Source organism: Etheostoma spectabile, chromosome 8 (assembly GCF_008692095.1).
Source record: "Etheostoma spectabile isolate EspeVRDwgs_2016 chromosome 8, UIUC_Espe_1.0, whole genome shotgun sequence".
NCBI lineage: Eukaryota > Metazoa > Chordata > Actinopteri > Perciformes > Percidae > Etheostoma > Etheostoma spectabile.
The window spans coordinates 35,981,892-36,007,577 of NC_045740.1; the positions used below are offsets into that span (position 1 = coordinate 35,981,892).

At 40.6% G+C, this 25,686-nt stretch overlaps 1 protein-coding gene across 7 annotated transcripts in view; it reads right to left on the reverse strand.

Annotated features, from left to right (window-relative positions):
* The window catches only part of abcc8 (ATP-binding cassette, sub-family C (CFTR/MRP), member 8), an 89,319-nt gene that overhangs the window by 39,195 nt on the left and 24,438 nt on the right, over positions 1-25,686 (reverse strand). For 5 of the 7 annotated variants that reach the window (XM_032522509.1, XM_032522508.1, XM_032522511.1 and 2 more), the window contains 12 exons: positions 23,342-23,476; positions 22,150-22,312; positions 20,006-20,046; positions 18,777-18,922; positions 16,396-16,510; positions 16,013-16,192; positions 15,253-15,325; positions 15,058-15,163; positions 5,766-5,798; positions 3,195-3,233; positions 2,732-2,830; positions 35-119 (listed from right to left, as the gene is read on the reverse strand). In XM_032522509.1, the coding sequence (XP_032378400.1) occupies positions 35-119; positions 2,732-2,830; positions 3,195-3,233; positions 5,766-5,798; positions 15,058-15,163; positions 15,253-15,325; positions 16,013-16,192; positions 16,396-16,510; positions 18,777-18,922; positions 20,006-20,046; positions 22,150-22,312; positions 23,342-23,476 (1,215 nt within the window). The remainder of the gene's footprint in view (positions 1-34; positions 120-2,731; positions 2,831-3,194; positions 3,234-5,765; positions 5,799-15,057; positions 15,164-15,252; positions 15,326-16,012; positions 16,193-16,395; positions 16,511-18,776; positions 18,923-20,005; positions 20,047-22,149; positions 22,313-23,341; positions 23,477-25,686) is intronic. The other 2 variants (XM_032522512.1, XM_032522513.1) reach the window with 1 other exon arrangement.

Genomic DNA, 25,686 nt, shown 5'->3' on the forward strand with positions numbered 1-25,686 from the left:
CAAAGGAAATCGTATATTTTACTGTCATACTGACCCGCTCCCCAATCTCTGTCTGGTCCCCTTGTGGAAGGATGTCGATGTCAGGCTGGAGAGAGCAGGCCTCGATGACAGCTTTGTACCTGGCAGGCACAAACAGAGACAGAATACAGATGAGGACAGAGAGCAGCTGCTAATACCAGCCAGAAGGAAACTATTGGTCTACTCGGTATTAATTTATTGGATGGAATAATCTAGTAAATGAATTAGAATGGTACGTTATTAATGTTAGACATAATTATCTATCTAAATACAACTTAAGCTGTTATGTATGCACAACACAACCCAATAAAAGTCTGATCTGAGCCATGAACACTGAGAAAATGAAATAAAGTAATGAGTTTCAGCAGCCTATGTGGTCTCACTTGGAAGATTTTGCCCTGAGCGCTGAATCAGACTCGCTTGAACAGACAGAATAAAGAGATGAAAGGCAGAATCAGAGAGCACAGAGATGCACTGGGGACACAGTCCAGGGCTGCACCAGAGTTCAGATTCAAATGAATGGCATGTTATTCATTATGATGCGTCGTCATTGTTAAATGATCCATTTGGAGCTAGTCACGTGGTCTTGAAAGTACAATGGAAACGACGCCGCACAACATGACAGGTTGACAGTTCTTTTGAGAAATATAGGCTCTACAAATATGTGGTCACAGGCCAGAAGTGGTTGATTGATATTATATAAGTCCCAATGGTTCATTGATTTATTAATCCACAGTGTTATATAATAGTGCATATGCACCAGTCAAATCTCTTGCAGCACACTGCCTGTGCAGTTATTCTGCCAGATGCATGGCTACATGAATGTCTTATAAGCAGGACAACAAGCCCCAAACTTGCACTGGAAAAGGACAAGTTAGTGGAAAAATATTGTGTTAACAAGACTATTGCCGCCTTTTCCACTGCATAGTACGGCTCAATTCACTTTTTTTTGGTTTTCCAGTAGCCAAAGTTCTGGGTAGTACTACTTTTATTGGTAACGCCAAGGTACCAGTCAAGGTTTTAAGTTGAGAGTTAAGAGTTGAGCCGACGGTGGTGTTAAAACACTGCCGACCACTGATGGTCGGAGAGAACCATCACTAGAGCGACATGGGAAAACCTGCACAAACCCGCCATTTCAAGCTAATTAGCCAAAAACATAAAGCCAAGCTTTTGCACCTTATTGTACATCTACCCAAGCCAAGTTTGAAATGCCTGTGTAACTTTAACCGACTGTTGTGCACATGATGCACACAAAAGCTAATGAGTGACACAGCAGCAAACATGGGTGATGACAGCTTCAAGCTTTTTGGAAACGCCTCATACTGTAGCGCGAAAGTGAGTTTGCTCTTCTGAATCTCACCAGAGAGTAAATTGACAGCAGGACAGGACTGGGGGAAAAGAGAGAAGGACGGAGGAAACAGCGAGGAGAGGCAATGCAGGTTTGGCTAACATTAACAGGAACCAACCACAGCCATCCTTCTGATGTATTTATAAATAAAAAAATAAAAAAGAGAGTCTATCAGACCCAGAAAGAGCCAGGCCACAACCATTACTATAGGCAACTGACCCTTTTTAGAAAGACCATTTGTTGTATGAGTGTACAAATGAGTGTGTGCAAATGTGTGTGTATGTCAGTAGAGAATGTGTGTGTGTATTTTTGAATGTGCTTATGCAGGCTAAAAACAGCAATATGTTGTTGAGCCAGGAGTAAGTGAAACTGTAGAAGCTGCACAGCCAAAAGACACCTTCTGCCAAGACTGGTCCGGCTCCAGGTGTCTCCATGTCAAAACAAGTTATCTGAGAAGTCCAGCTCTGGCTTTTTTTATTATACTGGATTGAAACTGTTGACTCACTCAGGCATTGAAACATCCAATTTACCACAGTGGCCTCAGGGAGCCGCGAGGTTATTGGCTCTTTTTTGGCCTAACAGCTTAGCCTGACAAGATATTGATTAATCCGTTACAATTAACAACTCTGAATGTCACTTTAAATGAGAATGTCTTTAGACACCTAGTTTTTCTGGGATTATGGGCGCCGCATTGAAGCAACTTAACGTCCAGTTGTCAATGTGAGGGAGACAGATTGTTTGTGGTTACTAATGCACTAGCAATCTGTACAGCACAGTCTGTAAAGTTTTAACCAAAAAGATTAAAACAAAAGAGTTTGCATTGAAAACAGAATGATAGAATGCAACCCTGACCGATGAACTAACTAAGACACTCAGTTGCCAGCTTATCAGGTACACCTAGCAAAAACTACTGCGGGCTTATGCATCAGTCGGACAATAAATCCGTTATAATGTCAGTTTTTGTGGAAACATTTTTAAAGAGGAGCTGATTCAACTTTATAGTCATTTTGGAAGCTGTGGTGTGTGGTGCTGTAGGACTGTAGAGTAGGAGGTGTTTTTAATATTTAGTTTACCAAATTAATACAGTACAATTTGCTATATTTGTTGGTGCATAATAAATGAAATGTATTTGTGGTTGTTGTGCCCTGGTGGCCTACAGGGCCAACTGTCCCAGTTTGATCCGGCCAAGGACCTGTGATATCTGTCGTTTCCCCATCTTTGGCCTCTAATTTCTTGTCATGTCTTCACTGTTGACTGTCTAATAAAATCCTAAAATCTCAAGTCACGTCTGTCTCCACTACTTCTATCGCCCTATCCAACAGCAGACATAACCTCTTTTGGTTTGGTGCAGGTATGAGGTCTTACCTCGGTTTGATCATGGGCATCTCAAAGGTAATGTTCTCCACCAGTGTCGCATTCAACAGCCAGGGCTTCTGGGAAGCGTAGGCCACAGCGCCTCTCTTCCTACCAGAGGTTTATATACACATAGAGAAGGGTCAAACAATCAATGATCTGTTGTCTATGTTCAAATTTGACTTTACACACGGGCTACGGTTAGGAAACCAATAGCTGGTGATGCATTATAAAAAACCCAGTCCATAACCTAGTCCTGGTCCTGGTCCAGAGATCAATAGAGACTGTGGCGTTTTTTGGGTAGTCAATATGCAGCTGAGGGTTGGGGGTATGTGAGCAGAGGGAATATCTGGTTCTCCATTATCCTCAGTGGATTTCTAGTAAAACATGAAAATTGCTGCCCTCCTCTGCGGATAATTGTGATGCGTCTCCATGGAGACCGCCGAGTGCGTGGCATGTTGTTGTCTGAGCTCACCTGATTTCTCCATCACCTGCTGCATCTCTGTCCGTGGGACTGCAGAGAAAATATCAAACACACACACACACACACACACACAAACATGAAATAAGACATACGGTCCCATTTGAGATAAACAGATTGTCGACTCCACTTTTATCCTGTAATGATTAACAGAAAACAAACACACACACACACATTGACCCATTTATGCTTCCCGCACTATGGCAATCATTTCACTGCTCAGCAGACCAAACAGCAGGCCAACCATCCACTGCCCTACATGAGCACATCTATCATTAGCTGAGATCTTGTCATTCCTAAAAATAAGCCCCCCCCTCCCAATATTTCTTCCTGTAATTTGCTGATATGGAAATCAACCCGTTTGGACTCTGACTCATTCAGTTCTCAGAGGATCTGATTCCTCTGGCTGAGCTCAGTGTGTCAACACGGCTGACAGGATGTTTGTTGCTGTTTGCTGGTATCCTGTTCATCTAGTGTATGTCTCTGTCTCTCTCTCTCTTTCTCTCTCTCTCTGTAAAATGCACTATAACTGTAAAGGCAGGGCATTTAACCCTCATGTTGTCTTCCTGTCAAAATTGAAAATCAACACTTTTGTTGACACTTTTTATCAATATTTTTATCTTTTTCTTCCGTTTTTGTCCCTTTTGTCAACACTTTAGTGTGTTTGTCACTTTTTTTTAACACAACATAACACTAACTTATTACCTTAAGTTTTACAGTTATTTTTTGAATTTATGGTCAATAAACCTCATTGATAGGAAATTATATCTATCTATCTATATAGCAGAAATTAGGAAGACTGGAATATGTCAACTTGTACTCAATACTATTTCAAAACCACTTCAATTTGTTTTTCAAATGCTATAAAATTGAATAAAACTTAAAATGAATGAAAGGAGAGATTTGCGCTTTCCAAAGAGCGTTGTCTGGAATCAGTCATGTTATTTTGGGGAATTATAAAGAACATTGATATAGGAAAACGGGTCAATTTGACCCGTGGACAACATGAGGGTTAAGGTGAGAAAAGAATAGGTTGTGTGTACTTGCTTAAACACTGTAAATATACTAAACTCGCGTAACTGTATTCATGGCATCAGAATGTGTTCCAAAAGACTGATGTGACTTTCCAAGGAATTAAGAAAATTGAAGGAAAGCTCAATAAAATGAGACTTATTTCCTCTCTGTTTTTACTGGCTGGTATGTTTTTAAGCACACCAATTTCATCCTGAGAGGACACAAAGACTCATCAAGGTAGAATCGATGTCGAGGTGACACACACACACACACACACTATGTCCCAACCTTCCTTCCTGTCTAGGCAGCGTGTCCCTTATCCTGTCCAAAGCTTTTACTTTTCTTGCCATCAACAGTCACGGAGAAAAGAGACAGGGTGAGCTAAAAATACCAAAGTCCCCAGTAAAAGTTCCAGTTAGCTGGGGATTTTTTTTCTTAACTATAATTACTTAGATGATAAATACTCTGGATGACAAATTTAAGAACTTGACGAGCAACACATAGTTAGAAATGATTAAGGGAGTAGGCTTTTCCTTTTATTGTAATGTAGCCCTGAAAGTTTAATGTGGCCAACACCACTATAAAAAATATGATATCATGATGATGTCATGCTTTTGTTTTGTTATATCTAGATTGATTGAAGGCTATTCAATATTTTGTTTTGTGCATGCTTATATACAGTATTTGGAAGTATGATTTCTACATCTATATATAATGTTTTCTGACAAAATCTAAGTAATCCTGAGTGCTATTCTATATACAAGCTGAGCTCGGAAATGACTTGGGTGAAAAAAGGAAAATGATCATTCCAAGTAACAAGTTCATGGGCTGAGGTACTTACAAATTCTGTATCTTGATTACATTGCACATTAAAACTTTCACTGTGCCAAGACTATAAAAACCAACATAATGTCCCATACTGTTATTCACCAGAAACTTACACAGCACAGCGATATCAATAGACTGACAGAGCTAAAGCTTTCCTATTTTGTCAGTGTCCGGTTAGACAGAAACAGCCAATGATCAGACACCAGCTGTCAAATGCTCTGTTGACATACTGTTGGCAAACGCAGGCCGACATGGATGCCACCCATTACCCATTGTTTGTGTGTGTGTGTGTGTGTGTGTGTGTGTGTGTGTGTGTGTGTGTGTGTGTGTGTGTGTGTGTGTGTGTGTGTGTGTGTGTGTGCATGCGTGCTAAAATTACAACTTTTGCATTAGCTCAACCAGTGGCATTTCTGAACTGTTATCAGAGCTGTATTTATAAGAGGGATTTACAGTCTCCACTCCACTGTTGTTCATGGACAACAGCTAAATCAAATGTCTTTCCTCTCCTCAAAACCAGGGTACTGCAGTGTGTTTGCACTTTTGGCTACAAAGGCTACACATTTTTTGAATGTATTTGATTTATACTGACATTTTTCCTCAATCTCAGATCTTCATGCAGGTTTAAAATTGTCCTTTAAGGCAGATCTAAAAATACATGATAGCACTGGTTCATGTTTGGGTACTTGGGCTTTTTTTTCTTCTCATTTTTGCTCTCTTACTTACCTTTCATCTCCCTCAGACTCCAGGTTTGGCAGGCTGTAGGAAATAGAGAAAACACACACACACACATACGTAAGTGAAAGTGTACACTGTAAATAACGGCAGTGAAATCTACAGTTATTTACTTTAGATTTCACAGTAACAGAGACGGGTATGGCTGCAGCCTGGAGCGTCCCATGTCATCCGTCCCGTCTCGCGGAGGTGTGTCCAACGGTAAATCCAGAGGGTCAAAATTACGATATTGTGAATAATTTTCCAGATGGAGTCACAGGTAAATTCGTGACCACATTTGTTGCAATCAAAAACGTTAAAAAACTGTTAAAGTAACAATTTTGCCATAGCCTACATGTAGTTTGCTCATTTCTGAATGTTATGCTTGTGTTGTTCCATATTAACGTAGCTACATCTGATGAAACCTGCATCAGCAACGCAGCCGTTTCTGCCAACTAACGGCAGGACCTCCTGAGGAGGGATAACAATCCACGATCTGCACACACAACAAGACTACAAACATAAACATGTTACACGCTTTCCAATACTTTTTAATTGTATATTCTATATTATTTTCACATTGCTGCAAATACAACTGCTTATCAGCACGGCGAGAGCGACTGTTGGCCTCGGCTGTCGGGTCTCTGGGACCCGGGGCAGAATGCTGTCGGGTCTCTGGGACCCGGGAAAGAAGGCTGTCGGGTCTCTGGGACCCGGGGCAGAATGCGGTTCTATTTTTCTACTACCGCGGCATCGGCCTTCGGGTCTCTGGGACCCGGGGAAGAACGCGGTCGTATTTTTCTACTAACGCGGCCTCGGCTTTCGGGTCTCTGGGACCCGGGGCAAAATGCTGTTGGGTCTCTGGGACCCGGGGCAGAATGCTGTTGGGTCTCTGGGACCCGGGGCAGAATGCTGTCGGGTCCCTGGGACCCGGGGCAGAATGTTGTCGGGTCTCTGGGACCCGGGGCAGAATGTGGTTCTATTTTTCTACTACCGCGGCCTCAGCCTTCGGGTCTCTGGGACCTGTCCTCGACTGCGTATCTCTGCTGCCACGGTCTTGGGCCAGGATGCGATTTAATTTTTCTTCCACTTCTATTGTATTTTGTGTTGTATTGTATGAAAGGGGGACATTTTTTTTAAAACAAAACCAAATGCTTGAACTCTGTTGGGAGAGAAATTCCTTCTATAGCTGCAACTTTTGATCAAAGTTGCAGCTATAGATTTTTTTAGTTTGCCTATCTGCATTTATTTTAGAGACGGACATATATTTTTAAATATTTAAAAACACACCAAATATTTTATTCAGTAGCATGATAGTTGACGTGAGCTTTTACTTTGAAAAGTAAGAGAGATATCAGTATTTTATTCCAGATGCAAGCTTTTATTTTGAAAAGTAGAAACTCGGGGATGGCCGAAGGATTTTTTTAGTTTGCCTATAATCTGCTTTTATTTTATAGACGAACATATATTTTAAGTGTTTTTATTCATCAGTATGGTAGTCTGCATTTATCTGATAGACATGTTTAGTTAAAAAAAAAAAACATTGAATGAATGAATTTTTTTTTTTTAAATCGCGATTTTGCATTTTTGACCCTCTGGATTTACCGTTGGACACGCCTCCGCATGAGATGAGACCGCATGAGATGGGACGGATGACATGGGACGCTCCAGGCTGCAGCCATATACTCTTGCAGTAACACTACTGTATATGATTTTTACAGTAGAACGCTGTAAAGTTTACATTACAACTGTGTCCACATGACAAAATCACAGTAGTCTAAGTATTACAGTTGAAATTACAGTAGTCAAAGCATTGCTGTAAAAAAAAAAAAAAAAAATCACAATATAGCCACTATAGTACTGTAGTTTTTTATCTTATCTTTCTTTTAACTCATACCCAGTAAGCACACATACATTGAAGTATGCAAAATATCTTTATCTGTAGTTGATTGTGGGGTATTCTGATCGTAGTTTATTGAGTGTCTGGACATCTTATTATGATGGAAATCTATACATCGCAGCAACGTATTAACTATGTCGGTAAGATGTATTACAAGTTCCTCAGTTGTCGGCAGGTCATTTGGAAGCATTGTTTATGGAGCGTCTGGATGTCTTTTCGTTACACACACTGTTGATGTGATGGACAGTAAATCTGAATTCTGCCCAGCAACATATTTGCGCCACAGTCGACAAAGGAAGGGAAAAAGTTGCCAGTCTACGAAGGGTATCAAACAATTCTACAATACCTATATATATATACACAGATATATATATAAACTCCCATAAACTCTTATTTTTACAATAATTAAATGCCTCAAAGTTTACACACATACACACATTTGCTTAACAATTCACGTTCAGACTCCTAGTTCTAAAATTCATTGAGATCTTATTGGCTGTTTGGAGCTTTGCACATGCTCAGTAGAAGCTGTGGTGTATTTTTAGGTTTGCCAATTTGACACCTGTCTTGTTCTGAGAAGGTGACTCTGAAGAAGTTCTGAGTTCCAGCAGGTCACTGCAGCAGCTGTTAGGAAGTGAACTGGTGGCTGACATTTAAGAAGCTCTGACATGCAACAAACATGTTAACCACCGATGGGTGGGCTGACTTTTTTTTAAAGAAAAATAAAAAAACATTGCCGGGAACGTTGTAGGTCGAGGCTGGAGGGGCTGAGCAGAATATAAGAGATATGAATAACAGAACGAATAGGTTTGCGATGTATTTAAACAAAATGTACGTCTTTGTTTTTTAAAAACATACATGCTTTTTTTTTGTTTTTTGAAAAACACAGAAGTGAACAGATGGGACGGGGGAGGCCAATAATCATACAGTGAGCCTCATCTACAACATGAATTGGTATAACAACGTTTTACAACTTAAAAAAAAAAAACTATTTTAAAATGTCACATGGAAAACAAATATCACATATGGGCCATGTGGAAAATTGATGTTTAAGAAAAAGAATTTACATCATTAAAATCAACATTTCAAATATAAAATTGACTCTGTTTAAGGGGGATGGAGATTTTTTAAATTACCACGGCTAAACTGTGCAATTCCCACAACTCCCAATGAAAATGCCCCTTGAGAAAAAACCTCATCAGACCTCCCCATAATACAACATAACAACGACACTTGAAGTCTAAATGTACAGCTGATTGTCTTTATCCTGCAGAAATCATAAAAGCAGGGCAATCAAGCCGCAGTTGATGACTTACAGCTTTTTTCTTTGAGTGGTGCACCGAGGGCTGTTTTCCCTCAACACCTTTAGGATGAAAGGTCAGAGGAGAATTCTTAAGGGGGTCGTACAGGACAGTTTCTATCAGCAGCGAGAAATTCAAAGTGTAATCATCAAAGCCAGGCTAAGGAACTTCCCACAGTTTCTAACTGGCCTAAATTAACTTAAATGTGCGTCATTAAAACTTGAAGTCCCCTAATGGTGACAGGGAGTAATGGTGCATGTTGATTGTGATTGTGATTGTGATGACCACATCTGAGGATGCCGCCCTATTTGTCAACACTAATTGCATCCTCTGGGGTAATTATTAGAACTGTTGGGTCCTTGTAAATTTTAGATTGTGGCCTAGACCTACTCTGTCTGTAAAGTGTCTCGAGATGACTTGTTATGAATTGATGGTATAAATAAAATTGAATTGAACAACCATTTATTTTAGTCTCTTAAAGAAGGCTTTTTTTCTTCCCTTGCTTTTGTGCTTCAGTTCAATAACTGCTACAAACAACATAATCACCCCCTGAAGTCTTTACACTGGCTTCCTGTGCCCCAAAGAATAGATTTCAAAATTCTTCTGCTGGTTTATAAATGGCTAAATGGTTTAGGACCAAACTACCTGTCAGATCCACTAGTGTATTCTGAACCGCCGAGGCCTCTCAGGTCATCAGGGACAGGTCTGCTTGCCATCCCCAGAACCAGAACAAAGAGATGGAAGCGGCGTTCAGTTTCTATGCTCCGTACAGCTGGAACAAACTCCTGGTAAACTGTAGATCAGCACCAACGCTCTGCTCTTTTAAATCAAGGCTGATGACCTTTCTTTTCGACTTTGCATTTGTTTAATTCCTTGCAAGTCTTTTTTATAAAATGTTTAATAATAATGTGTTTGATGTTTCATGTAAAGCACTTTGAATTACACTGCTGCTGTGAAGTACTATATGAATAAAATGTCCTTGCCTTGGTCAATTAGTAGATGTGTTGCTGGTATTTACAACCTCACCGTCCAACTGGCATTGCTGCCCAGTTTTGAGACTCTTCACCTCACTGCACACAAGATATCCAACCGGCTCTGAGATCATTACATGTTCATTGCATTATTTATAGCCACCGTAGGGTTACGTTTGACACTTAAGCTTGCTACAGAGGAACTTTAACGATTCGGGATAATTTCTCAACTGTGCAACGGTGTAAGTCACCCTGAGCACGTGTATGTCTACTACTGTATGTTTTAATGTCATGTTGTATGTTTAATGTTTCTTATGCTTGCTGCAGCAATGTTTCCCACTCAGGACAAATCGTAAATTGACAGGTCATTAGACTGAAATAGTTTCTACCAACTGAGAAATATGCTCCCTGCTTTGTGCCATATTTAGAGTGAGAGAGGGGCAACAAGAGCAAAAAGGAGCAGGTGGGTGAGGAGGCGTGGTGGGTTGGGGGGGAGGGGGGGACGTCATCTACTCAAAGAAAGATGCCCCCTTCCATGACTTGCAATTTGATCCACTAATAGTTGTTTTTTTCATCATAAACTACTAAAACAAGCACAGATTTCAGTGCATAGACACTAAAAGCATAAAGCACAACTTGTTCCTGATGATGTTGTCACATGCTGCCTTATCCCTGTATGGTTGTTATGTCCTTTTCCTGCAATGTCAGATACAGCCCTAGCTCAGAGAAAAGAAAAGAAGTGACGCTACACTGATGAGAAAGCAGTCAGAAAAAACTTCACACACATTACCATTTAAGATTGAAAGTGTATTCTTGACCTTAGGGACCAGTAGTGGACTGAGTAGTGGACCATGCGCTGAGAGTGTTTTGTCAACTGCTGTTTCCAAAGGTCAATGTCAACACTTAAGACAACATAGAAAAGAAATACCTAAAGTGCCCAGAAAAAGGAAATTTTGTGAAAACTGGGCAACTCCAAGCGTTGAAGCAGATAATCAACCTAACACTTGAATGCTAAGAACGCTTGCCAAGCAAAGAATTGGGATTGATAACGCATAAATAACACTAAATGTTAAATAATGAGTCTGTTTTTTCAAGTAACTGAAGTAGTTTGTATAAGTTGATTACACAAAGACATTGAGCATGGTTGGCACGTCATATGCTTCAATGATACCTCATCTTCATAAATGCTCACTCTTATCATTAGTCGTGCTCTTCATTCCTGTCAGGCACATGCTGCACTTTTACTGCATTTTGCTTCATGTGCATTTTTTTTATCTCAATGACTTGTATCTGTTGGTTTTTGATCTGTACCGAATCTGTCGCGTACTCACAGACCCTTACCCCTCTGGTACAACTTTACACAAGACAAGTGTAGCTCTAAATGTTGCTGACTAAAACACGGCACAATAATAACAACAACATTGTGAAAACTTAAGGACAAACTCATCTTAAAAAGGTCCCATGGCGTGAACCTTTCCCTTTATGGAGGTTTGTTTTAACATTAATATGCGTTCCCCCAGCCTGCCTATGGTCCCCCAGTGGCTAGAAATGGCGATAGGTGTAAGCCGAGCCCTGGGTATCCTGCCCTGCCTTTGAGAGAATGAAAGCCCAGAAGGGCCAATCTGGAATCTTACGCCCTTATGACCTCATAAGGGGCAAGATTACCTCCCCTTTCACTGCTTTGCCCGCCCAGAGAATTTGGCCTGCCTATGAGAGAGAGACATCATGGCTTTCAAACAAGCAAAGTGGCAGTTGGTTAAGGCCACACCCCCAGCCTCCACCTTGCTCCTCCCCCCCTCCTCAAAAGCTACAGACTCCGAAATGGCACATACTAACGCAAGCTCATTGTGGGACTGCCTCTAGTGGCTGGAATTCTGCACCAAGGCTGTATTTTGTGAAAGAGACTTCAGATACAGTATTAGGGGACCACTAAGGTCTATAAAAAAGAGACTTCAAATACAGCATCGGGACTGCTAAGGTCTGTATAAAAGCATCCAAAGAGAACCATGTCATGGGACCTTTAATGTGTCTGAATGCTTTAGGAGGGCAAAATCTAAATGACAGCTCCTTAGTCTCTCCCTGGGACACAGGATAAGTGAGAGGGTTGGGCACCCAGCAGGGCGTACAGTCCAATCTAATATCAGAGGCAGTGCCAGCTCAGCCCTGGCATTGGGACAGAAGGAGGAACTGTGTGTGACTGTAGTGTTGGTAGGTATGTATGTGTGTGTGTGTGTGTGTGTGTGTGTGTGTGTGGTGTGTGTGTGTGTGTGTGTGTGTGTGTGTGTGTGTGTGTGTCTGGCTGCCAGGGACACCGGGATAATCAAGTAGGGGAAACTAAACTTTGTTGACAAGTGGAGACCAATTGCGGCGCTATCCTGGGGAGGTGACAAGATGCAGGAGATAGGGGCTAATGACTCCCAGAATGCATCGGGTGGGGTATGAGTATTCAGTTTCAGCTGAGCTTTTTCAAATGTGCTCTGTTTTTTTCTCGATCCACTGGGTTTGGTTTTGCTGAAACTTCTAATTGCCCATTCACATTCTGCTGCAATATTTGGACTTTCTCAGATAGACTCCAACATGCTCTCTTTGTGTTGGTCTGCTGTCCTAACTAATCAGTGGATTGCCTTTTTTTTTTTTTAATTAAACCAAAAACAAGGAGAGAAATAATTTAGTGCAAAAGTACACCCAAATAATTACCGCCACAGCCACAAAATTTACTGAACCATCCACATAACACAATGAAAAGATATAAGAGATCAAAGCAGCTAAGAGGAGCTGTGCTGATAAGCGACCGTCGATCAGTGTGAAGAGGCCTGCAGACACTCCCAAACTACAGGAGACCACCCCCCAACACTGCTGGTCCTCAACGACTTGCTGACGAGCTGAATGGATTTTACTGTAGGTTTGAAAAGCCCACAGTCACACCCCTCCCACACACCAACTCACACTTCAGTCAGTCACCTTCCCCCAACCGTACGCTGTCCCTTCCCCCCTTCTAACCCCTCACCTGCACTCACAATCACACTCTTCCCCCACACTCTTCCACCATACTCAACAGCCCTGTGTCTGCTGTGGACTCCTTCAGGTTTCTGGGCTGCACTATATCTCAGGACCTAAATGGGGAGTCCAACACTGACACCATCATCAAGAAGGCCCAGCAGAGGATGTACTTCCTGCGCCAGCTCAGGAACCTGCCTAAGGAGCTGCTGATCCTCTTCCACACAGCCATCATCCAGTCTGTCCTCTGTACGTCCATCACTGTCTGGTTCTACAGGATCTGCCACCAAAAAGGACGGGAGCAGACTACAACGGACACTTAGGTCTGCAGAAAAGATCATTGGTGTCAATCTGCCCTCCATTCATGACTTACACTCTTCCAGAGTCAGGAAACAGGCAGGAAACCACTGCAGACCCATCTCACCTCAGACACAACCTGTTACAGCTTCTCCCCTCTGGTAGGCGCTACAGAGCACTGTACGCCACAACCAACAGACTCGGGAACAGTTTCTTTCCACAAGCCACCACTCTGATGAACAGCTGACTTCTGACTCACAGTGTCAGGTTCAATTCTGTGCAATAACCCAGCAACACTGGCTCTAACCAGCCCCTGTTTACTGGTTCCACTTATTATTTATTCATCATTCACATTCTCTATTTCAGAGCTGTTCATATTGTAATATAATAACATTTATTTATGTAAGCACCCTTTTCATGGAGATTATATTCTTGTGAGAGTCCTCCCAATTTGAAGTACTACAGGAACATTTCATTCATTTAGCACATTGGTTTTGCAGTATCAGCTCTATTTCACTGACTTACAAATCTATTTTTGTTATATTGCCATGTCGTGGTAAAAGGTTTGATATAGATGGTAATTGCATTGCCTTGTCAGGACATAGAATGTATTGCTGCAAGAAAATGCATTAATAAAAGCTCACTGACAGAACAATTAAGCGGAGAAGGGTAAAAAGCATGAGCCCGACTGCCAAACAGACTGAGGGTGAGAAAAAGAATATTGACCACAGTGCTCTGGGTCTCCATAAATATAATTCCTTTCAAATTAACCTTTCACTTTTTCGACTGGATTTCATTTCAACTATGAACTGTGTAACATACAGTACATGGATTTCCCTGACGGCACTAAGATCTTATTGCTTTGTCAGTGAATGAACAATTAACTGTTATATATATGGTAGGGTTTTCAGAACACACCATGTAGTTGTTAAGATTAGACAAGGGGTCAATTTAGGTAACTTAAGGGTCCCTATTGGACCATTCTCTATTTCTAAGCATGTCCTGTGGACATGCAGAGATGTATGTGCATCTCCAGAGTTGAGGGAGTTGAAGCAGCTGCATGATGGGGAATAGGGAATGTTGTTTTCCGGTACCTTCTTCTTTAAATGTCAAACAGGTTACACACACACACACACACACACACACACACTTTACTTACAAAAAACACACCCACAAATAGTCTATTTGCCTAGAGAGAGCTAGACTTGACTGAGGTATTTGCACAAGAACAAAATCTATGAAGTGGTGCCATCAATATATTTGCATAACCCAAACTTGACACCTTTAATATCAGGTAAATGCTTCATGGAAATACGCAGATCCTTTAGAATTGGGATAACACTATACAACAACATTCCATTCCAATCCATTGTGTAGTGCTTAATCCTACAATAAATCTCCTCGATTAGGATTAAATTAAATGCTTCTGTGTAAGTCATCAAAGTCTCCTAAAACTTTTCACATATCCAGAGAGTTTTTTTCCATAACAGTATAAATACTGTTATGTGAATGACACCAGCACTATCCTGTTGAAGGAAAACCCCTCAAACGCAGTGTTATTTCATTTAGGGACAGGTGATACTTACTCACAGTAAATATCAGATACTAGGTCAAAGAATAATTAGCACCCATCTAGCAATAATTGCAATTATTTTCACACAGGTACTATGTTTTCTTTATTTCATTACTGTAAAGCTACAAAAGTGTACCTCTGAGTCTGTCAGACGGATGAGGCAACAGGAAACTCAATCATTCAAATGCAAAAAGTGATTTAAACGTTTTAACTAAAGTATACGAGTGGTTTGACAAGGACAGAAAACAGCAAACATGTAACTGACCTGTTCCAGGTGACTGTTCCTGACACTCTCTGCATCTCTCCCAGCGCTGCCAGCAGCAGAGACGATTTTCCACAGCCCACCTGGCCCACAATCATAGTCAGCTTACCTGAGAGGTTTGAGAGGCAATGCATTAAACAGGTACGTAAGAACTGAAGAAGGAAAGGCAGATCGTACATCACACTGCCTGACGCTCACCAAAAGGAATCTTGATGTCCACATTAGAAAGTGTTGGTGGTCCATCGGTCCAGGTGAAATAACCGCTAGTTATCTGAGGAGAGCATAGCACAGACTCATTTAGATGTCTCTGTAACAACTAAATAGTAAACATGGCATTCCTCCACAACTCTGTACAGAGACCTCTTTCTTATTCACTTGATCCAGGGGAAGGACGACACTGGTGTTATTTAATATTTTATGGAGGCAAATTACTGCAGTTAAAAAGTGTTCAGACCTAGACATAGTTTGTTTACTTACATTTTAATGAAATTGCCATCAACAGCATCCCAGATATTAATAACAAATGTCAAGGGTGCAAATCAGTGCATTTGCAAAACTGCCGGTGGCCCAGAAATTAGACGCATCTTTCCAAGTTTTAATCAAAACGTGTCTTCTTGTGACAGACAATTTATCTGTCTTTCCTGTCATAGACCCCAGCCTGCTTTATGTTATCAACCCCTCTTTCTTCCAGGTCTATACCTGAAACTGAATTGATTATCTAATCAATTCAGTTTCAGGTATTTTTTTGTCCCTCATGCAAAGAAATCTCTGAAGGTCTTGACAAAACTTGGAGAGAAAGTGTGTTTGCCCCCAGTAACTTTGTCAATGTCATTTGAAATGACTTTGAAAAAGTCAAATGTTTACAATTGTGAAGGCAGCTTTAACTGCTGTATCACCACTGCAATGTTAATAAAACCTGCAGGAATGTTGCATCACTCATTCCTTTTGTTTCTCTCACCTTGATACAGATGTCTTGGTCCACCTCTTGGCAGGGTCTGTCGCCCTCGTGGTCCCCCTGTGAGCTGTAGTTGTTCCAGTCGTCCCTTGGAGGGCGCTTCCGGTTCACCACCTTCAGTGGCTGGAGGTGGCGGGACAAAGAGGAAGAGGAGGAGGATGAGGGGAAAGATTTAGAGGGTTTCTAGGGGAGGGTTGTATAACATCAGGCACGAAGGACACAGGGGTAAATGGTGATATTAATAGGAAAACGATCAGGTGGAGGAAGAAAACAACAGTCACAGTAAAGTGAGAAAGCCTGGACGCAGCAGAAGAGAAGACTAAGTATCAACGAGTTTACTTTCTAAATGAAGCCAACCCCAAAAACATGTGATTACATGGACTTACCACAGCCTGGTATCTGTTTTGGTTGTGATTGCTGGAGCCAGGGGTTATCATTGCTTTGGGCTCCTGTTCGTCTCCAATCTCATCGCTTGAGAAAAACTCGCTGAGCTTCTGAACACTGATTAAACAGGAAGAAACAGAGAAACCAAGTCAGTATTTGAAAATAAAATGAATCAGTATTTGAAACATACAGTTGATGGATTGCTAATGCTGTATTTAGTATGAGTGGAGCAGACACCCACAAGCAACATAGACTTTGAAAGAGCTCACTTTCATTGATGTCAAAATAATAGCATCCCTGCAGTCATATCCTGTAGCTGCACCTTTAATCTCTCTCTCACACACACACACACCTCCCAGTTAAATCACTTATCTTCTACTTCACTGCCTAAATTAATACAAATGCTTCCCTGATACAGGGTATCTAAATCAAATTACTCAATCTAGGCTTAATGTCAGATCATTTCCTTCAATTTGCTCATCTATGCCAGAGTCAACCCTGTGTGTTAGAGCAAAGACATTGCAATAGTGACATCAGTATGATGTATATTATGCGATGATTTGTTGTGTTATAATGTTCATGTATTGACTCTTTAAACACAATGACTTTGCATTTCCACTATTTTTTTTGTCTACAAAGAGACCTTTTCTCATGTTGAAGTGTGAAGATGAACTGAATCTACACTGTAAGTGTCTATGTTTTTTCAAAGTGTGTCAGATCACACAGTCCCAAAATAGACATCTCCATGGATCACAGGCAGCTTCCACATTCAGGGAAAGAAAAGCCACTCTGGTTAAAATAAGGTTCTTACATCAGCACAGCACATCTCCTAAAGGCCCGTATAGAAAATGGCTGATGCTAGTTTCATAATCTGCACCCATTAAACTCCTGCCCTTTAAAGACATATGGATATGGATGATGGGATTTAAACTGGCATGCTCTCCTTGCCTGAACAGTCTCAAGGAAAAGAGTTCTGCTTTATTGACTTTATGAGGCAGATATTCTGAAAAACGGTTTTAATCTTTTAAGCAGTTCCTTCAGTCACACTCGGTAGAGATTAAGCTTCAAGAAGGAGTAAATAACCAAATGTTTGCTACTCACAGAACACCCATGTGACATTGACATTTTCTTCTAATTTTCATAATGTCCAATTATACATGGAACGTGCACACATGAATTATTGTGCCCCATAGACTCCCTTGCAGCTCAAGCCAAATACTGAAGTTGAAATTACCCCACAGTGCAGTATGTTTCTATTGTGGTTTTTTACTGAAAACACAACATTTAAAAGGTCCCATGGCATGAGAATTTCACTTTTTGAGATATTCTAACATTAATACACATTCCCTCGGGCTGCCTATGGTCCCCCAGCAGCTAGAAATGCCAATAGGTGTATTGTCCACCCATGAGAGAGAGACGTCATGGCTTTCAAAGGAGCAAAGTAGCAGTTGGTCAAGGCTACACCCCACGCCTCCACCTTCAACCCCCCCCCACACACACACACAAACGCTACAGACTCAGAAATGGCACGTCCTAAAGAAAGCTCATTGTGGGACTGGCTCTAGTGGCTGCAATTCTGCACCAAGGCTAAAATTTGGGAAAGAGACTTCACAACTAAGACAACTAAGGTCTTCATAAAAGCATCTAAAGAGCACCATCTCATGGGACCTTTAAGTGGGATGTCTACTGTACAGGGCATTACCATTTTTACTTTTACCGTTTCAAGTACTCATGTTATTTTTGCAAGTTATTGTAATTGTTTTCTACTTCAAATGTATCAAGACACCTTGAGCGGTAGAGCTCTCCTTCCAGCAGATTTAAGCATGTGAGCTAAAAAAACTAAATAATCATTTGTCATAGATCTGTAAAAATATAAGAAGTGAACCTACTGTACATCAACTGCATCAGTCAATATAATAAGCAAAGCAGCATAAATGGGAGTTACTGACTTGTGCAGCATCAAGACTAATCACAAGACGTCTTGACTGCCACACTAATTGTGAAGCTAATTGCTAAAATAATTAGGCACGCCTTGCTCAGAGACACAAAGACTTGTCCTAAAACAACAGAAAATTGAGGCACTTTGTTACATGAACAAAGGCTGATTCGATAAAGCAGCTGATCCACCTACTGCAGGAAAAGGTCAAGTGTTTCATCCAATCATGTCACTTTCCCTAATTTGTTTATTGTCATTTGTGTTTCTGCTGCTGCAGTGTCCCTCCACATGACTATTTTCAGACATTTTCTAACCAATAAACATTTTAACCTGGTGCTATAATTATGAAACTGTATTCTTTGTCGTTTATTTTTTTTCAAAAAAGAAGATAGGCTTTGACATTGAACTCTACTGTAAAAAAATATATATACCGTATATATTTCTCACCTAACAAGAGCCTTGACGGTGGAGCGCACCACACTGGAGAGCAGGAAGAGGGGGGTGACCAGGATGTGAAAGAGGGACAGAGAGGCAAAGGCCACAGCTGGGGACAGATCAGCGTCCTCGGAGATGTGAACGTGAACGACAAACGTCTGCAGGATGAGAGGGAGGAGAAAATGGCCGAGGTTAGTCTCAACAGCACGGATATAGATCTTTAAACTCTGAAGGTGAAACCTCATCAAAGAGAAGCTGAAGTCGTTCTCTGTACTGGCTGTCAGCATCACGGTGCTGTAGAACTTGAGTTTTTCTATCAAGGGGTTGAGGAGCACGGTGAAATCAAAGTTAAATCTATCACTAGTCTGCATCTGTCGTTGACAATCCTCCTTCTCCTTGCTAGCTGTCAGATTTTTCCAATTTGCAAAACCCTCCCAAGTCTACAGCCGTGAAGGACATCTATAAATACAGACAGTGTTTAGTGGTGTGCTGTCAGGGAGTCCTCCACTGTGTCACTGTGAAATGTCACTGGACACTGGTACTGTCTCTACTCTGTCCTTCACACAGGGCGAAAGCAAACAGGATGCTCTCTTCTCAGTAGTCATTGGCTGTTATCTGTTTATAACTAGACACAACTATAAGCACGTTGAGCTAAGTAGTTTGGATCATTCACACTTAGGTGAACTATTGTAGCTCAACGTAAATTCTTTCAGGAAGACCTAACTTTTAAATCGATGCTTTTCTAAATCAAATCAGCTGTTATTAAGATAAATATTAAATATTATATAACATATTATCATGCTGTGTATAACTGTTGCATATCTGAAAACTAGTCTCTCCTGATTGTAGCTCACCGTTAATTCTTTCAGGTAATCAATGCTCTCTGCCTAAATTGAATCAGCTGGTGGAGGTGTTCACCTTCCTGCTTAACCAACCAGAATCGCACACAGATTTCAAGGGCCAATCACAGAGTCACAATCCTGCTTTAAAATCTGTTTCTCCCTTTGCTATAAGCTGTCGTTTCGGGCAAAGAGTGCAACCCGTCTGGTCTTCGGGCTCCTTTGTTGCACCACCGATGTCTAGATCCCATTAGGGGGTTATGATGGTTCTCTAACCCTATATACAAACTATTTGTACAGCGATGGAGTCTAAAAGCCAAAGACTTGGTACATTTGCGCTGTACAATAAACATAAAATATGTCTCTCCTGATTGAAATGGTAGAGCTAGAATTTAAACTCACCGTCAATACAGCTGCTATGGGAATGGCTGCATTCATGAAAACTGAAAGTAGGAAAAGAAACAGACATGAGGATGTGAAGGCATCTTCCAGTGACCCAGTGAAATTAAACAATGTAAAGTAATGTTTAAGTTACTATTTAATTACTATTTTGACTTTTTTGTATTGCTATAGTACATTGTTTTTTTCTCAACAACAAAAAAGCAGTAATTTGCCCATGTTAACTCGCAGATATTTTTCGAAACCAATTAAACTAACTCAAAAATGCATTGCTTAGGTTGTGCTGTTGGACCGACGGTCTCCAAGTGCATGCAATGACATAAGGACATTTGTGGCACATCTTCCCTCTTTGTTGCCTAAATTTTGCTACACTCCATTGTCAACTATGCAGTTAATTTAACATGTCATGAAATACCGTGTTGAAAATGAAAGGATGTCAAGATGAAAAAAAAGGGTTATAACTGCAGTGGCAGCGTTGTTTCATCTTTACATTAAAGGAGAATTCCAGTTGATTTCAACACAGCTCAATTGTTTGGAAATTTGGAGTGCTATCAGTAGCAAAAAATAGGAACTGGTTGGTGCTGTCTACACCGTGTTACACTTATGCTAGAGTTAGCACACAACAGGCTCAAACAGGGCAAGTTTTAAACGTGTTTTTAGCCTTTTAAACATGTTCAAAATGTCATTAGAAGTGGCTACCCATGTGCAGTAATTCCTTCCGAGGGATCACAGTGAATCTGACTGCAGTAGATGTGACAGAAAGACTTAAAATTGTGTTGATCCATGCCTCTGTTTATTTCCTGTTTCCCGGTGAAGTCCACACTAGTCGATTGTCGAACTCACACAATCCAATATTCCAAAATGTATTTTTTTCCCCACACAAAAAGATTAAAGATTTGCCGTTGTTATGGCCTTAGTAATGACTACGTAAAAACAGGCTGTAACGTGACACCACGGTGGAGCCAGGAGAGCAGAGCAGCCGGCTGCAGCAGGTCAAAAGTTCAAGAGACGATTGTTGCTTAGTTACCTATGCGCATGCATGATAGCACTTGAACTCTTGAACTGCAGGTTGGAGTGGTCAGCTTTTTCCCACTGACAGCACTCCAAATTTCCAAACAACAGAGTTACGTGTTGAAATCGACCGGAGTTCTCCTTCAATGGTAGATAAATCTGGGTTTCTATCACGGTCATGAAATCGTTCTGTTCCATTACTCTTGAAAAGGAGGTTATCATGATCACTCAGTCTTCTTAAGTTTGCAGTTATTGATTTTATATTGGAAACAGTCTATTATAGGACTGGAGCCATGCAGACTGCAGCCAATATTCAACTGGTTATATTGAGGACAATCTGGAGAAAACAAAAAAGTATTGAGTGACCATGTTATGCAGCGATGCCTTAGGTAGAGTAAATGGGAAATGAAAAAGTACAATAATCCATATTAGCTGTGCCTAAAACATTAGTTATCTTTACATGCAGTTATTTATGTGTTGAATTATAAATGTTGAGTGGAGATTGTGGGGTCCAATAAAGTTGGAATTAAAAGAAAAATACAATAGTCAAGTAAATAGTTATATAGTGTTAAGCTGTGTGCCTTTCTGTGAATGTTGTTATTCAATTAAATGTTCCATATTATTCTATTTTTTTAGATTCATGCTTGTATTTTGGGTTTCTATTAGAATATGTTTGATTTTTGCTAGTATTTTATGCTTTAATGTTAAAAAATATTTGATTGATTGTCTGAATATTCAATCTTTGTCTGAAACACTCTCTCTCTCTTCTCTCTCTTCTTGTCTCTTTTCTACATATGCAATCTTGCCATCTCTCCATTGTCATTTCAGCCAGGGAATGACTGTAACAGCACAGTAGCATTACTTTATATCATGTTGATATGTTTATATTTATGTACTGTATATAGTATAGTTTTGACATCCCAAGGGTACAAAAGTCTTGGCAGCTTGTTTTAAGGCAGAGTTTCTGAATATGGTCCGTGTGCAGTGCTCTGTGGAGTGAACATTTTGATACTTTCAAAGTGTTAGCACCTCAACCTGCTTTATAATCAAAAGACACGGAAATCTCACATTTTACAAAATATGCCAAATGTGAGAGAGCAAAGTTTAGTGTGTGCAGAGAAAACAAAGTGCCTTACTGGAGATGGATGTGTAAAGAGCAAAGGCCTGCAGGCTGGTGAGCTCTTTGCCCCTGGTCTCCTCCACACTGTCACAGAAGATGTGTTCCCAGGCGTACAGCTTTAGCAGCTTGATGCCCCGCAGCAGCTCATTGGTTTTCTTTAAACGTTCACTGGAATATTCCTGCAAGTAGAAAAAAGTGAGACTTTGATTTAACATCCGTAACCTGACACATCAAGGACATAAACCATAAGAAGTCTACTTCACGGGTGCAACTGCCAACACAAACATCTAAGCCATTAAAGCAAAGTGTTTCTTCCCTGGTATAAAATCCTGCTCCACAATATCAACAACTAAAGGAAACAGTATCATTACATTTTATTGGACTGAACTTATTCAACCCTTAATTTGAGGTGTCCAGCTAAGTGTGTGTGTGTGGGGGCAAGCCAATATTAGGCAACACAGTTTCCAAAGTTCTGCGTGATCTCATTAAAACACACGCAGCTCAGAGGTCACACCAATTAAACACCTTTTTCTCTAATGTACTAGAAAACTAGGTTTCTAAGATTCTTTAATTCCAACATGATTATAACAAAAAAAAGAGACTAAAGTAACACTAGCAGCTGTGTGAGGCTGCAATGCTGATTGCAAAGGAAATCAAAGCAGTGGACAAATTGAGGCTTTGTCCTGATTATGGTGCTAGATGATGCGCTATGGGAAAGTTCACTAAGACCTTGAATGTCTGCAGCTAATTGCATCCAAGAAAAACATTCACTCAACAAATGTCAACCTCACGGTGGTTCTAAAGGAAAAGTCAGGGGATCACCAACGTCTGCAGGATTCATCCTCAGGGACTCATGAATGTCTGTACCAAAATATGTGTCAATTAATCCAGTAGATGTTGAGATAGTTTACAGAAAAAGTCAAAACTTTGACCTGCCGGTGGTAGATGACACATCAGGCGATCAGCAAAGTCATGAGGACACATCTGGTCATCATTAGTTTTTGTACAAAATATTCTACAAATCAATCCAACAGCATTTAATGTCTGTACACATTTGCATGGCAATACATCCAGTAGTTAAAGATAATTTAGTCTGGGCAAACTGACCAAACATCTGCCTTCCATAGCCACGTGTATTGGCTAAAGATTGATCAAAAATAGTCACAAGCAGTACAGCATTGTTGTAAAAGAGCCCAAAAAATACTCACCAGGGTGCTCTTTTGTGTTTGGGACAGCTTGGTGGCCACAAAGTATTGTACAGGAGCTAACACAGCAATGACGGTCGCTCCAATCAAGGCACTGATTCCCAAGAGGTAGTAGAGCAGGATCACTCCAAGAATAATCTGAGAGTGGAAGATACAGGGGAAGAAAGAAAGATATCATTATAAGAGAGAAAAATGTGGATTACAAGATGTCCAAAGACGCAGTGACTTTGAGCATAATGCAAGAATAAGGCAGGTGACATACATCTTAAAACCATAATTTCTGATACCTGCAAAGCAGATGTTGAGAGACTGACAGCAGCATTTGAAGAGACAACATTGTCAGGATGTATAACCTGATGGTCATGCTTACAAGTGAAGGAACATGAAAAGCTATACATTTCTACAAGGTTCTGGAATTCAAATACACAACTATTACTTGAACAGTGACGTAATAATAATAAAACTCAAGCTTTTTTCCATCCACCACCATTGAATAACTATCTTTATCCCGGTTTACAATAGCAATGAGTCATGTCTTTAAATGCCCTCGGCATCTTCCCTCTATCTTTGGTATCATTCTGAAAGCGTGCTGGATTCAGGAATCACCAGGACACACAGAACAAGTGACATTTCACATTTACACACCCGCTCCTTCATCTGTCAGTGTCACTGGAATCTACTTTGTAATGCAAATGGCTGGCGGCTTGCTGGTTGGCCTGGCGCCGCCGAGTGATGTACAACATCAAATCACAAGAGTGGGGGAGGAGGAGCAAAGTGTGCCTGCTCTGCGCTGTGACCAGACGGGTACTTGAAAGCAGCGGCACTTAGACAGAGACAGCCAGGTCACCTCTTTGATGGAACCGCAGCAGCGCATACTGGAATGTTACGAAAACTAAAGTATCAAAAGGTGGGTGGTGGGCGAGAGAAAGCCAAGATGTGATTTGAGTTCTTTGTAATAACTATAAAAAAAGAAACAATGACTGCCACTTAAGCATGAGTCTTATGTAACCATGGCATTTAGCATGGCAGTGTGCACTTGTGGAGCCACTAACCCCTATGCCGTTTCTGTCAGTCTCTCAGATGAATCCCACCTGATTGAAGTGTTTGTTCTTGTTAACCCTCATGTTGTCCTTGGGTCAAATTGACAGGTTTTCCTATATCAATGTTGTTTTTAATTCCCCAAAATAACATGATTGATTCCACACAACGCTCTTTGGCAAGTACAAATCTCTACTTTCATTAATTTTAGGACGTCTTATTCAATTTTATAGCATTTGGAGAGAAAAAATTGAAGTGTTTTTTAAATAGTATTGAGTAAAAGTTGACATATTCCTGTCTGTAATTATCCATCAACATACATTCCTTTAATTTTAGTCTAAATAATTCCTAATTTCTGCTTTTATAACTCAAACATTAGGTATAATTTCCTAAAAATGAGGTTTATTGACCATAAATTCCAAAAATAACTGTAAAACTAGAGTTAATAAGTTAGTGTTACGTAGTGTTAAAAACGTCAAAAAAGTGACAAACGTTCAAAAAAAGCATCAAAAGTGTTGAAAAAAAGGGACAAAAACTTAAGTTAAAAACATTGGTAAAAAGCGTCAACAAAAGTGTTGATTTTCAATTTTGACGGGAAGACAACACAAGGGTTAAATAGCTTCACGATACATACAGTTATATAATGCATCATTGCTCCTAATACGCCAGACTGCTTCAGAACTGCATCCCGTAGCACCTCAAGAACTACTGTAGTCTGCTACTGACCATGTGGGAGTTTGTCCCTGTGGTCACTTGAACAAATATGTAGCCTGGATCAACGTACATTTCCAGGTTAAAGCCTGACATCCAGCGAGTATGTCAGACTTTATCCCTCACATTCAGCTTTCTGTGTGTTGCCATTCTCAAAATACCGTCACTACGGAGAACAACAACAAACTTCAAGCTAGCAAGCTACACGATGCAAATGGCCAGTTTCCCGTGCATTTTCTACTATGACAAGTAAAATCGTTTGCTGTGAAAAGGGCGTAATACTGAACACACTATATGCTAAAAGGTTGGAGACAATACAGAACTGGCTCCTGGAGAGAGATAATTTTGCAAATAATTCCTGTTATCATGCATTCGGGGAGGTGACAAAAAAGGCTATCATCAGTCCAGTCATTTTATTAAAAAACATGTGAATTCAAATGTAACTGGAAGCTGCAACAAAGCCTTAGAAAATAACGGTCTTTCAAAAGCACAATCTTGCATCCCATCAGGGTAGGGGGCAGTTAAAATGAAGCATGATGGATTCATTCACAGTTTGGGGGAGACAGGTAGGTACGGGTACTAATGCAGCTCAGACCTCA